Source organism: Balaenoptera musculus, chromosome 16 (genome assembly GCF_009873245.2).
Source record: "Balaenoptera musculus isolate JJ_BM4_2016_0621 chromosome 16, mBalMus1.pri.v3, whole genome shotgun sequence".
Lineage (NCBI taxonomy): Eukaryota > Metazoa > Chordata > Mammalia > Artiodactyla > Balaenopteridae > Balaenoptera > Balaenoptera musculus.
This window is the reverse complement of record NC_045800.1, coordinates 30,533,833-30,548,655: the sequence shown is the minus strand read 5'-3', so window position 1 is coordinate 30,548,655 and position 14,823 is coordinate 30,533,833. Positions and strand designations below refer to the sequence as shown.

At 52.2% G+C, this 14,823-nt stretch overlaps 1 protein-coding gene across 2 annotated transcripts in view; it reads right to left on the bottom strand.

Moving 5' to 3' along the window:
- Positions 1 to 5,754: 5,754 nt before the first annotated feature.
- CRTAC1 (cartilage acidic protein 1) overlaps positions 5,755 to 14,823 on the bottom strand; it is a 133,894-nt gene continuing 124,825 nt past the window's right edge. Inside the window, exons 12-15 of one of the 2 annotated variants that reach the window (XM_036827887.1) lie at positions 10,924 to 11,069; positions 9,559 to 9,601; positions 6,850 to 6,993; positions 5,755 to 6,030 (exon numbers count right to left, since the gene is read on the bottom strand). In XM_036827887.1, coding sequence (XP_036683782.1) covers positions 5,999 to 6,030; positions 6,850 to 6,993; positions 9,559 to 9,601; positions 10,924 to 11,069 — 365 coding nt within the window. In that variant the 3' untranslated portion in view covers positions 5,755 to 5,998. The remainder of the gene's footprint in view (positions 6,031 to 6,849; positions 6,994 to 9,558; positions 9,602 to 10,923; positions 11,070 to 14,823) is intronic. The other variant, XM_036827886.1, reaches the window with a different exon arrangement.

Below are 14,823 nucleotides of genomic sequence, written 5' to 3'. Positions count from 1 at the left end.
AGGCCGGTCCCCAAATGAACTCCGCATTTATAACTGTGAGTGATGGTTGTGTCTCGTTGGGAAAGATTCTTATAGGTCTAACATCGTCCCAGTTAATGACTTATGGATTGTTGTAAAATCAGGCACTGCTAGAAGTGAAAGCAGGAGGTTAAAGGGCCTGGAACAGATTTCATAATAATACCTGCATTTTAACAATCTGGGCAGTGTACTGAGCACCTTAGATGCTCTACCTTGACGAAGCCTCACAAAAGCTCTATGAGGTTATGCCTCCATTTGCAGGGGATGAAGAAACTGAGTCTCAGAGAGGTGAAGCCGCTTGTTTAAGGCCACTGCGGAGTGCGTTGGTGGGGTGCCTGGGATTCAAGCCTGAGTCCATCTGATCCCAGAGTCTCAGGGTGAAGAGCGAATTTTAAGGAGAGATGGAAGGAAAGAAGGAGGGAGGGAGGGCTGCAGGGTTTGCGGATCAGCTCTGTAAGAAAGAATGTGGTCTTTGACACCCGAGACACCTTCTGCCCTGGGTGAAGCTTTGCGAGCTCCCGGCTTCCTTCTCCCTCTGTCCTCTCTGTGTCTGCCTTCAAGGCCTATACATCTTGAGCTTGGGGACTGGAAAGTGCAGAGAAGGTGTATGTGGGGTTTGCCTTCCTCCTTTCGGCCTAAGCGTGTCCCTCTGCTTGTCCCACGAGCAGAACATGACTGTGCTTTTGTCCCTTCCCTGGAGCTCCGCACGCAGGTCTGGGCTGGGGGAGGAGAGTCAGCCCTTAGACTTTTTTTGCAGGGGGTGTTAAATGATTCTGGGGGATAAATCCTTCGTGACTTCTCTGGGTCTGGCCATGAAGGACAATGAGTTACCTTTACAGGAATTATTCTGGGCGCCTTCTGGAAGGCAGGTGGGCAGGCATGCCGAGATCATGAGATTCTGGGCAGGACTTCCTGGGAAGGGGTGACACAGATTCTCCTTCTGTCCCCAGCCTCATCCCCTATGCTCCTGACCCTGTCTGCAGCCTCCCCTCTCTCAGCTGATCGGGACCCTCTCGGCACCTGGTGTCTCCCCCTGGCTCTCTCGTCCTGGCTGTGTTCCACGGTCCAAGCACGGTGCCTGGATTCACTTGGTGGGCACTTCCCCTGACTCTGATTCTGTGTCAGCATGATAGAAAGGACAAGCACTGGCCCCCATATTTCTAAAATACTTGATGCAACTGTGCTTCTGAAATACTTTGAGTTTTCTGGAGAAGGAGGCAGAGTGAGGCAAGGAGTCTCAGGCAGGAGTCAGATTCCCAATTAGGCTGTGGTCCTCAGGAAAGTCACTGCTCATTTTTGGGCCTCCGTTTCCACATCTGAGAAGGATGGGGCAGAACTAGATGACGTCTCAGGTGCCTCTGTATTTTATGATCTAGGATTCCGTGCTGGTCAGGGGTGAATCCCTGGGCCAGCTCACTAGCTCCTGGTGACTCCTGCTCTGTGCAGCTCAGTCAGTGCCACGCCCTCCCTGCTGGGTTTACCGCATTTTATGAGTATTCTCTTGGGAAATGGCACCTCGTGAGAACGAAGTTGAACACTTCAGCACAGCCCAGGCCCCGGGAAGGTTTGGTCTGCTCCCTCATGGCCATTTTCGGTCCTGAGATTGCTTCAGCTCTCTGTGGGCGGCCAATGTCTTCCAAATCTCCCACACTGCAGGCTCCCGGTGACCTGGGCCACGGCAGGCTGTGCTGGGAGCCACATGAGATTTGGCACTGAATAGATCTAGGCTCCATCCTGAACTTTGCTACTTAGTAATATTGATAACATTTCTGATTTATTGGGGGCTTACTAGGTGCCAGGCCGGCCCTATGTCAAGTATTTTATATCATCTTGTTTAACGTAAAAACTTTGTGTGGTAGGTATTATCCCCATTTTACAGATAAGAAAACTGAGGCTCAAACACAGCTCAAATACCTCTTTCTCAGCAAGGCCTACCCTGAGCCACCCTATTTAGAATGGCATTCTGCCTATCTCAGTGCTCCCGATTTGCCTTAATGCTGCTTCCTCCTTCCCACCTAACTTGTAACATACTATATACTTTACTTATTGTGTTGTTTAGTGCCTGCCATATGTCACCAGGGCTTTCAGGAATCTTTGCCGGTGATGTTCACAGATGTACATTCCAAGCCACTAGAACCATGCCTGGCACATAGTAGGTGTCCGGTGTATGCCGAGTGATACCTGGTTAAGTAATCTGCCCAGGTGTCAGTTACTTAACTAGCCGTGTGACCTTGGGTAACATTGTTTCTAAGCCTCAGTTTCTTTGGTCATAAAATAGAATAATAGCATTTATCCCCTAGGATGGGTATGGGGATTAATGGAGATGTACAGTTTTGGGCACACGGCAGGCATTCTGTAAATGTTAGCTCCCTTCCCCGAGGAGGGTTTTTTCTTCTTGCTTCTCATTGTTCTCTGATGGCCTACCCTTCGACCACTTCAGAGAACAAGCGCTGAAGGAGAGGGTTGGCGTTATCTGTGGAGTTAACCAGCCTGTGTTCTCTCGCCCTCCTTCCTCCTCCTTCTAGGATGTGCCTGCTGTTAAGGAGATGCAAGCAACACCAGCCCCTGACAGGACGTGGCTGGGGTCTGGTCCACACCAAAGGAGAGAGATGATGGCTGACCCTGGGGAGGGAGAGAAGGGGAGGGACTAGGCTTGCCTCCTGGGCTGAGAGTCTGGGGGGGGGCGGGTATCATTCTGGAATCTGCTGGAAAAACCCAGCTGGCTCCCTGAGAAAAAGAAGCGTTCGTCCTCCTGTCTCCATGTGACTCTGGAATGATGACCAAGGGTCCTGTTCAGAGGCGGGAGTGGAACCCCTGCTTGAGCTGCAGTCCAGTGGCGGGCGCCGGTCAGGGTGCGATGCCCAGACCCTGGGAGGGGGCCATAGCAGCCAGAGTGACACAAAATCAAACTCCTGGCCCTCAGAATGGCACCTCCCCAGAACAGGGCTGGCAGCTGAGTAGATGCTTGAAGAGGTCACGTGGGTGATTCACAATTCTGTGCCTGGTGAGGGGACTCGACACAGGTACTGCCATTTCTTCTCGCAGCTTGAATGTCACTGTGGGGAGACTGTCTCAGATCCTGGGCCTCCAGGGACTCCATTTCTTCTACCCAACCCACCCCTTGACCCTGGGCAGCGTGAGAGACGGTGCTTTTGTGTAACCAGCCAGCCAGCCCGAATGGAGAAGGAAGAGCACAGGCTGGGGACAGACCGCCCTGACAGAGTCCTTCCTCTGTCCCGTTCCAGCCGCATGCGTCTCGGTAAAACTGGGATGATTACAGCACTTTCCTCCGGGGATTGTTGTGAGGATGCAACAAGTTGATTCCTATTTAGTTTAGAGCTGACCCAGACATGCTGGGCTCACTAAATGGAAGCTATTATTGTCATTTTAAGGGGTACATTCCTGGGAAGAGGAGCATTCTTGGGCGGAGTAAAAATGGTATTATTATTATTTGGCTTTTCTTGAAAAATGGGAAGTTCTGGCCATGCTGGCCCATCTTCCTGCTCTGCTAGAGTGAGTAAGGGCTGCCCCCTTCAGCGGCTCCAGCTCGCCATTTGCATAATCCCTTCTAGCCCATTCCATTACTTCTCAGCCCCTGAAGGCATTTGCTATTTCTGTTACAAACTCAGGTCCAGCAGAAGCCAACAAAGATGTCAGGAGCCTGAGTGGGGCTAGCAGACAAAAAAAAGACTGAATTGTCTGTGCTCAGAAGGGAAAGGCAAGGGTTTGGGCGCCCATGGGCCTCAGGGCAAGAGGAATTAGAAGAAAGAGTGACCTTGAGCCTGGCTAGCTTGGGTGCGGCTCTGTGCCCACCCATCCGTGGCTGGTTCAGCACAGGCCAGTAAACACACTGGACTGAGGCACTGGGCTTGGAAAGCCTGGGGTCCTGGCCCACTGGGGAGGTCTTGTTATTCGGGGGCAGGGAACTTGACGCCCTCATTGTCACGGTCCTCATGGGAGGGACCAGTGCTTGTCACACGGGAGGGAGGTTCTCAGTAAATGCTTGTTGAATAAATATATGAACGAATGCAGAGAGCTAGCTTTCTGGTACAGCAATCCAAGAATTTAGCTAGCCTTTTTAGAAAGCCTCTCTGAGTCCCGTTCCCATCCCGTGCCCTGGGCTCCTCCATCTGGCTGGAGGAAGGCAATATGGGGACAGCAACCAAGTCACCTTCACTTACCATTGCACGCCCAGAGCCTAGCTCAGTACCTGGCACATAATAGGTGCTCAACCAATATTTGTTGAAAGACTGAATGAGTGAAAGAATGAATCTAACGGAAAGCCTTCTTACCCTGGAGTCAGGATATTGTAGTTGTGCTCTTAGCAGCTGGAGGGATTTTGCACTCCTCTTTTAACTCATCTGGCCCCACCCACCAAGTAGGGTAAAACCACACATATATACCCAGTTATAAGAAACTCAGTGTGCAGGAATTCATGGTTATTACTTATAAGGCATCCTCTGAAGTTTGCTGTCACCTCGGATCTCCTGATGTCCTTGTCAGGCTGTCACACTAGCTGTCTTATCCCTTATTTCTCGTGTTGTGTGTGCAGCCAATCAATGGACACTGTTATCTTGTTATTTACCATTGCATTTGGAACCATCGCCTCTGTGGGCTTTGGGTTTTACTTATCTCACTATCTTAGATCCACTTGTTCTTTTCTAAAAAGGCAGCATCTTCCAGAATGACGAGGGAATAGTCTGAATGGTGACAGCGCTGTCTGTTACCCCCCCTGACAAGATGGGGTGGTGGCAGAGGGCTCTAGCTTTGACTCGGGGACCAGCTGGCTCGTGACCTTGGGCAGATCACTTCACCTCTCTGAGCCTCATCTATGGGGCCCTTTCAGATCTTTAATTCCATGTCAGTACACAGGAGTGGGCTTCCCAGAAGTGGAGTGATTTTTAAGTGGGTGTACGTTTTCTGTGAAACTGTAGCTGTTTTTATTTTAAAACTTTTCATTTAAGCTCCTATTCCGAGTGTAAAAACAGCACTAGCTATGAGGAATTAATAGTTTGTGATTTATGGGACATGTTATTATTATATCAGAAAATGGTAGTTTTTTTTGTTAAATATATTTTTAAAAGGCTTGGTGTATTCTTAAGTGTGATTTTATTATATCTTGGGGTGCCTTTTCTCCCCATAAAGAATAGATCTGTGATTTATAACGCACCTTCTCTACTGAAGCTTGTCATGAAAGTATTCTAAGGTGTTACATCATTCCCACAGGTGAAGGAAGCTTCCAGGAGCTTCCAGGTTTCCAAGAATATTGCAGGGGAGACCAAATTGCAAGGTTCTTTCTAGAAATCAGGGTAACCTGACACTAGCCATGCCTATGTCCAGCCACATATTAAGGGGTCTTAGAAAGGAAAGGGCCCTTAGGCTCAAATCTCCTGTCATTTAGATGAGGGAAACTGAGGCCCAGAGTGGAGAAGTGACTTCCTCAGAGCACTCCATGTCTGTCCCTTGCTCATCCCACATCCCTTACCTGGTCCAAACCCCAGTCCCCGACACGTGAACACTGGTGCACGAACCCAACCACTGCTTATGCCTGGGGCAGACACTATCTCATGAGTTGCTTCCCAAGGGCCATGTGATGGAAGGGCTGCTGCTAATTCAACATTCCAACCAGCTCTACTTGCCTCAGACACATTTTCTTTTTCACTAGCTAGACACTCATACCCAGCAGAGAGTTTATTGGCATGATTTCTCCAGAAAGAGGCTGGAAGACTTCGCAAGTTCAAACTTTAACATTTTTATCAAGAGTCCCAAAGGGCCACCCTTTCCCTCTCCCATCATGACCACCAACCCCAATATGGCTTTCTCTACCACGGGCAGTCAGGGCCTGCAGAGCAGAAACAGCACAGGCCAAACCAGCAGACATGGGACACATAATCAACTGAGCAAGGAACCGCCTGGGAGCCATCTTTGTTAAGGGCAAAATAAGCCGCTCATGACACTGGAGGATACAGAAAAGACAGGACTATCTTGATTCTTCTGAAGGAGTGAGGGAGGCTGGATGGGGGTAAAAAACATGTTCTCAGAAAGCATGCAAAGAAGGGCTTCACAAACAACTAAGGTGACACAAATATCTCCCACACTTCCCTTTTCAAAGATGGCCACCCCCGCAGTCCATTCAGAGGGAGCGCGCAGCAGAATCTACTGGGCGTGGAGAGAGAGACAGGCAGTGGGAGAGATTTAGTTTGCCACAAAGGTTGTTAGTTTTGTTTTTGTTTTTTCCTTTATTGATGGAATTTAAAGTGCATATAACTGAAGGCAAAGTCCAAGGCCTAGAGAAAGAGATGAGGCCCGAGAGAGAGGCTCAGAGATTCTAAAGGCGGCAGAAGGATACCCACCTAAAAAGGCCACTTGAGCTGCAAAAAGCATGGGGCAGAGAGATAGAAAATGGGAAAAAGAGAAAGGGGGTGGGGGTGGGGTGTGGGTGTGGGGAAGCGTTTGGGAGGAAGAAGACAAATAGCAGTTCAGAAATTCAGACAAAGGTGAGTAGTAGGAGTTAGTCTATATCCCAGGTAGGAAAAGGTGGGCTGAACTTAAGGTAGGAACATTAGTTTTAGGAAATGTGAGAAGGGGAGAAACAAGAAGAGCAATAGCCTCTGGCCAGGACACAGCACCCCAGGGGCCCTTCAGATGATGGCAGTAGTGGTAGGGCTTCTCCAAGCCTCTGTTATGGTCTTCCTCCCCACGAGGGTCTAGGGAGACTCCCTCCAGCCAGGGGAAGGCAGGGGCTGGGGACCTGGATCTGGGGCCTCCCAGAGCTCCCCAGTGGAAGGCAAGTTGCCTTTGCTACTGGACCATGGCGGGGGCTCCACTCACCCACACAGGCTGTGCCGTCCTCGTTGGGCTCATAGCCCCGACTGCATCTCTTGTTGGTCCGGCACCTGTAGCTTCCGTACGTGTTAACACACACGGGCTTGTCTCGAGGGCACACGAATGGGAACTGGATGCATTCGTTGGTGTCTGAAAGGCAAGGGGAGCAACTCACTGGGGGCTGTGGGCAGTGGATCCTTGCTCAGGCTCTGCTGCCCACCCCTCCCCCGCCGTGACCTTGGGCATGTCCTTTCTTCTCTCTGGGCCTCAACTTCCTCGCTTCAGTCCCCTTGGCTGGCTCCTCCTGTACTTGACCTCTACACGTGGGGGGCACTCAGGCTTGGTCCGGGGTCTTCTCTTCTATCTACCACACTTTCTCTAGGTGGTCCCTTCGTATGTGGATGATTCCAGACTTTCCAACTCCAGCCATGACCTCTCCCTCGGGCTCCAGACTTGTGAATCTGTCTACCATGCATCTCAAACTTACTAGGTCCAAATGGAACTCTAGATCCCCCTGGCCCTCAAGTCTCTTCTGCCCCCTGTTCCCATCTTCCCCAACTCAATCAATGCCACCGTCAGTCACTTGGCTGCTCAAGCAGACATCGGAGTGATCCCCGATTCCTCCGGTTGCCTTACCTCTGCAGGCAATTTAACAACAGATCCTGTCAGTTCTGCCCCCACAGTACCTCTCCCATTTGGCCACCTCCTTCTCACTCCTCTGTCACCAGCCTGTCCCCAACCACCGGCAGCTCTTGCTTGGATTTCTGCAGCTGCCTCCCTCCTGGCCTCCTGGCTTCCCCCCTCCCTCCAATTCTATCTGCAATTCAGCAACCAGGTGATGTTTTGAAAATGTGAACCACATGTTTTTTACCCCATCCAGCCTCCCTCACTCCTTCAGAAGAATCAAGATAGTCCTGTCTCTTCTGTATCCTCCAGTGTCATGAGCAGCTTATTTTGCCCTTAACAAAGATGGCTCCCAGGCGGTTCCTTGCTCAGTTGATTATGTGTCCCATGTCTGCTGGTTTGGCCTATACTCTCCTGCTTAACTGCAAAGGGCCCTGAGCGCAAAGTCCAGACACCTTTCTAGGGCCTCAAGACCCTCCTTAACTTGGTGTTTGGCTCGTCCATCCTCTCCTGGCACACTGGCCTCCTTCCTGTCCCTTTGACACACCAAGCCTTTTTCCTGTATCCCGGTCCTTGCTCCCGCTCTTCCCTCTGCCAGGAAAGCTCCTCCCTCCAGTCTTTCTGTGCCTGGACCCTTCTCATCCTTCAGGTCTCAGCTCAAAGGTCCTCTCCCTGTCCACGCCACCTAGAAGAGTCTTCAGAGAGCACCTTGCTTGACGGTTTCTTAACTCATCTCGTCCAGCGTTCGGGTCACATGTTTGTGGCCTGTCTCCCAGACTAGAGCGGACGCCCCTCCAGGGCAGGTGCTTGGCCTGCACCCTCAGCTCCCCGCGCGGGGTGCTATGTAGGACGCACACAGATGTCTGCTGGATGGTGAAAGGAAGACGCGGCTGCACTGGGGATGTCACGGGGTCTGCCCAGCACATGGGGAAGATGCTGGAATTTCTGTGTACGTGCACTGTCTGTTTAGAGTGGCTACAGAGGGGACATGAAGAGCAGAGGGGACTAATTTCCTCCTTAAGCCACCCTTCGAGCCATCCTCCTCCACTTCTCACTTGTGGTCCTTTGCCCATGCAGTGCCCTCCACTGGAACACTATCTCCCCTCTGCCGGGCGAACTCCTCATCACCCTTCAGGTCTCAACTCACACCTTACTTTCTCTGGGACACCTTCTTGGACCCTCCCTAGACTGGTTTAAGACCCCACCTTTGTGCTCCCACAGTCCCCTCCCCTCCCCCACCCCAGCCCCGCTCAGGCTATGTGGTCATCGCTGTTTACTTGTGTGCCCCTCCCATTGGCTCTAAGCCCCAAGAGGGCAGGGACTGCGTCCTTGTTTACTCTTGCATCTCAGTAGTAAACGCATTCACCTGGGGCTGATGAGTATCTGCAGACGGGACTTGGGAAGAAAGCTGCCTGAGCATCTAAAGGGCAGGTGGAGTCCTTGGCCTGACCCCTCATTGCTGGTCACTGGGATGGAAGACATTGGGTTGAAGACCTTCTGGGTGCTGAGCCTCTAGGCTGTCTCTTGGCCATTCCAGACCCTCGGGGGACTTTTAGAAAGTCCCTGGACCCTCACAGAGCTGCCTCACGGAGCCTGGCCGTGCTGCAGTTACCTGGCCCCCAGCACTGCACAAGGCTGCAATTTCCCTTCTGTACCGTGACCACATGTTACACCCTGGTTTGCTCCAGTGTCCCCCAGCCATGCCCACCCTTGCTCACCGGCCCCCTTGCTTGCTGCTCTGTTGGAAGGAGGATGCGTGCCCGCCCTAGCCACCACGGCCCCCTGGGAGCCAGGCCTCCCTGTGAGCTCTGTCCAGGTGGTTGTGTGTCTCCTCTCCATGCTCATTCTCTCTGTATGCATGGCAGGGAAGCACTGCCAATTCCCAGAGCTGCTGGTCACTACCATCACTCCCACCTTGCCGAGTCACCTGGAGGTTGTCTTGGCATCTGAAGCCTCAGGGACAAACAACACATTCGCCTCCTCACCCTTCCGCCCCTTGTCTGCAACCTGAGCCTTGCCAGGGCCCAGGCTGACATTCCCCAGTGAGATTCCGGCCTCTGCCTTGTCCCCTGGTACCGGCAGGCAACTCACCCATGCAATGGCCATTTTCCTGCTGGGAGAATCCTTGGCCGCACTGCAAGGTAGGCAGAAGCAGAGACACTAGTGAGTTGAGAAGATCCCATCTCAGGTCCCCTCCTAGTTACAGCCGCAGAGCAGCTGTCACCCTGACCCCCGAATGAGGGCTGCTCTCAGCTCTGCACCTGGGAGATCCCCTCCCTGCCAGGGCCCTTCCCTTGCGCTGAGAATAGGCGACTGGGTGGGGAGGCCTAGAATAGACCCACATGCCTGCGCCGGGACACCTAACAGAGTCTGTCCCTCCTGTGGCATCACCCTGAGACAGGCTGGGTCTCAGGAAGGCAGAGTGTAGAGAGGGGTGGAGAAGCTTTTAGAGGTTTCTGCTCACTCCCCGCACCCCCTTCTCTGAGAACCTTCCCCACTCACGGGGGTGGGTGCCTGCAAGCCAGGCCGTCCCCCACCTCTGGGCAGGGCTGGCTGGACAAGAGGTGGACATCCCAGCAGGAGGAGGGACTCAAAGGCTTTGCGGCTAGAATCTGAACTAAGTGGGGCTGAGACAGAGATTTTGGCGCCTGGTCACGCCGGGCTGTGGAGGCTTTGCTGTGTCTACGTGGAGGTCCCAGAGACAGCAGGCTGGTGGCTGGAGGCGGGGTGGCCGGGGACCCCTTTACACAAACGGAACACTTTACACAAGACAGAAATGTTGACTGTTGGAAATGACAAATGATGGGGTGCTGGTGCGGCTTCCTGGGGAAGGATAATGCTCCCCCCAGAGCCAGTGCACTAATGACAAAGGTCTTTGAGCTCCTGGGGCCACTGAGCTGCCATGGCTCTCACCCCGAGCTTCCCTTGCATTTTGTGAGCTCCTCTAGAACCCTCCTTGTAAGCCCCCTCTTCTGTGTGAGTTTAAGTGGGCCCCTGTTATCTACAATGGCGTGATCCTCTCCAGAGAGCGGTCCAGAGCTCTTCCCTGAGGAGCCCCCAGAGGCCCTGCCCCACCCTCAGAAGCAACAGCTTTGTCAGAAGCTTTGAAAAGAACCAGAAGTGAAGCAGGAGACCTGGGGCCAATTGTAAACTCTGCTCACAAATGGCTGTGCGGTGTTGGTGGCTTCTCTTTCTTGGTCTTGGTTTTCCTTCCCCATGAAATGGGTGAAAAATGCTTGCCCTTCCAATACCCCAGGGTTTCTGCGAGGAGCAGAAGAGATGTGGGTGTGACACTGGTGTGCAAACTACACATGGAGGGGTCACTATGAAGCCTGCCCTTTGCTAAGAAGATTTCCGTCATTCTAGAAACAAAGTCAGCAGATTCCTGGGAATCCAGCTTCAGCCCATGGGTGGGGCTTGCTTTTCTGGCTCTGAGGCCCAGATGCCTTTGCTCACCTCCAGAGGGGCCGGGTCCCGAAGTCTGTCCTCATCCCGGGGGTAGGGAATCTCCAGCACCGAGTTCATCTCCGTGCTGGCCACGTTCCGGCTGGCCATCTTGCCATCGGGCCACGTCACCGCCACGCTGCTGGCCTCATCCTTCCCTGTGGGATGAAAGGAGAAAGGATCAGCTGCAGGGCAGGGGGCGGGGAGGGATTCTCCACAAAAGTATCATCATTCATTTATTCATTCACCTAATAAAAAATATGAATTGAACACTGTTCTAAGTGCTGGGGAAATAGTGAACAAGGCAGATGAGGTCCTGCTCTTTTAGAACAATTCCGTCCAGGACAACTTCAGCAGTGATGGCGAAGTTCTCTATCTGCTCTGTCAGCTATGGTAGCTACTGGCCATGGCTGCTAAGCACTTGAAGTGGCGTGATAAGGAACTGAATTTTAAATTCAATTTAATTTTAACTAACTGACTTGAAATGGCCACACGTGGCTAGTGGCTACCATACTGGAGAGCACATTTCTAGAACTTATATTCTAGTGGATTTTGGAGGGAAGAGAGTAAAGCCTGGTGGTAAACATGTTGACTTTGGAGTCCTGGGTTCAGATCTTGGCTGTACCACTTACCGAGCATGTTGGGAAGGACATGGCCGGGGGTGGGCATCTGGGAGACCTGGGGACAAATCTCAGCTTTACATCTGACTTGCTGTGTAATCTCAGGCGTGTTGCATTTATTTGTATTTGTATTTATATTGGATGTTAATAGTCTGATAGGGGCCGTCACTGGGAATATCCCTGATTTTAGGGAGCTTCCACTCTAGTGGGGATAGACAGGCACCCAGATGAACAAATAATGCCAGATATTGACAAGCTCTGTGAAGAAAACAAAAATAGGGTGATGGGATAAAAAGGAAGTAAGAGTAGGCTGGGGGCTTTTCTAGTCAGGGTGGTGAGGGATAGGCTCTTGGGGAGAAAGCATTTGAGCCAAGCTCTAAATAAAAGCTGAGGTGACAAAGAACCAGAAGGCAGAGGGCACAGGAGAAAGACCATTCTACAAAGCTGAGATGTTTACAAAAACTAACAGTGGCGGAGCTCAGAGAACGTTCATGGTGAATCCATCTGCACACATCCTTAAAGCGATGTGTTACCTCACTGGCAGGAAGCAGGTTGGAAAGATTTGTCAGGTGTTTAGGCATCGTCAAAGTCGGCCCCAGCTCCCTGCTTAAGGCAACAGGCCCGTCACCGAGACAAGGTCAGGCTAATGGTGATGGACCGAGACAAGGTCAGGCTAATGGTGATGGACCGGGGTGGAGAGGAGTGGGGGATGGGCCTCACCTGCTGGGAGGGGCCTTCCTCCAATCAGTCACCTGGGAAAGAGGGCAGTGCTCAGCACGTGTAGGAGGGAGGCTGCAGCCCCCTCGTCGGTCGTCACCCACCAGGGCTGACCAGACGTGGGCTTGGTGCTCGGGGGTCCACCAATCCATACACTCCCCCAAGCATCATTCGCAGGCTGAAAAAATGATGTCACCCATATGTGTGTGCTACTTTCCCCTTAATGCATATAGACACTGTTAGAAAACAAGTGAAACTGAAAAGCGCTGTCAAATTTATAGCAGCTTTTGGTGACTGCTGTCCACCAGTGGATTTTACAATGATCGCTACTATGGGGGTCGAGGGTGGTCTGTGAAACTTTTTCACGTATGAAAGGGGTTCCCGTATTTTAGAAAAGGGTTGAAGCTACGTCTAGACTTTGTGGGGAATCTATGTACAGACGCTTCTGTGCAGAGGTCTGCTCTGGGGTGGGAGCTAAGACAGGACGGCGTGGAAGGACTCAGCTGCGTCTTTCTCCCCGAGTCCCGGTGCGTCAGTCCGGGGCTTCCAGAGGAAGGTGCACCTTGAGATCCACATCATCCGCTTCCTGAGCCTCCCTGTGTTTGGTTCTCTTTTGCTGCCTCCAATCCAAGGCTTCCAGAGAAATCTCTTTGTAGCGTTCCAGCCTCGGGCCGCCATGAATTACTGAGGGCAGGGACCAGCTGCTACCGTCTGGAAGTGTCAAAGGTGAGCAGCTCCTGCCCCTGTGCCCGCGATGGGGCAGCAGCACCAGAGAGAGGCTCCTGCAGCAGAGACTCGCACACAATGCAGAGACCCCAAGACGCAGTGCAGCTTCTCTTCCCACGGAGACTCTCCCCTTCCAGGCCTGGCCTTACTGGTTCTGGGGTTGGCTTTATTAAGCCAGAAAACATTTCTCATGAACTCCTACTCCCCCGCTCCCTCCTTCCACAATAATTCATTTTGGGGGAAGGGGGTGAAAATAGGATTGGGGAGGTATCAACCACCCCCTCTTTTACTGTTTTGAAGCAGTCTCTTGAGGTTCAAGAGATGAGGCATTTTTAGGGTGTTCAGCACCCAAATTAAATGGCAGATGTAAAAAGTAAACACTTTTCTACTAAAAAAAAGGAGACAAAGAGCACATGTTTCTCACCTAAGCCAACAGAACAGCTACATGAATACATTTTCCAGCCTGACAGAAGTGCCACAAATAACTCAAAAGAGTCGCCGAATATTCATAGACAATCACGAATTTACATCCTGCCTCTGAATCTTGCTTCCTCCCTTCCTCCAGACCCAGGGAGGGGCAGGACCAGGAGATAAGTCAGCCACCGGGAGAGCACATCTCAGTAGGACTCCCTCCTTTGTCACTGATTATTTTGCCGACTTGGGTCCTTAGTTTCCTCATCTGTAAGAAGGGAGCTCTACCCCATCCAGGAAGGACAGTTCTTCCTTGGAATGTCAGCACTGCCCCGGCCGATTTTGACCCTCAGCATCCCCATCCTCATCATCTCTTAGACATGGGGGGGGGGGCACCCTGCAGTTCCCAAAGGGCTTTTGCTTGTTGGCAATACTGCTAGAGAGTATGCACCCCAAACTGCCAGGTGACCAGTGTTAGGGCATTGGATCCTCACGGCAGTCCCATGAGAAGGTACTAGTTTTATAATTTCCATTTTAGAGTCGAGGGGGATGAAACTTGGAGAGGTGAAGGGAATTGCTCACAGTTACCCAGAGAGGGAATGTCTGATCCCAAAGCCCGTACCTGCTAAACCCTTGTTCTACTGCCCACCCCACCCCAATGACCAGCCCCCCATGGGCCAAGCATCATGCAGGGATCTGGGATTTAGCAGGAAGGACACAGACCCAGGCCCCATCCTGGAGGAGCTGAGCCCCATGGGGGCAATGAACATAGTGATTATGTTATAATAAACTAGGAAAGTGCACCCATAGTATTGGTACCACTTGGTGAGAGAGGTGGGTGTTAAAAGTCATTTCGTTGGAGGATGCAGGAGGAACTAGAGCTTGTGAGGCAGAGAAGGGAAGGAATGGGCATTCCAGGCAGAGGGTACAGCACGGGCAAAGGTATAGAGGTATGAAAAGGGCATGTGTGTTGAAGATCAGGGAGAAGCTTAAAGTGGAAGAAGGAGGGTGTGAGCGTGTGTGTTAGGTGGGGTGGGTGGGAGAGGAGACAGGGCGGGGGGTGGTGTGGGGAGGGACTCTGGAGCCCTCACAGGTGTGGCTGGCTTGAATCCTCCCAATTACTCTGAGAGGGAGAGTTTATCCCCACTTCCCGGATGTAGACACTGAGACTTGGCAAGATGCAGTGACCTGCAGGTGTCTGAGCTAGGACTGGAACCCAGGCTCCTGCCCCCAGGTCCGGCTGTTCCCTCTGCCCCAGAAATCTCAAGTCTTCATGCAGCTGCACAAGCAAGGGGGCCTTTAAGCTGGCCAGACTGCGGGGCCAGTGTGTCAGGGAGCTGGGTCGTGAGCAGAGGAGGGCCCATTAAGAGCAGCAGGGAGTCGTCTCTGGCAGCTTTTAAAGGACAAAGGCCAAGGAGGCACAGAGAATCGCGCTTTT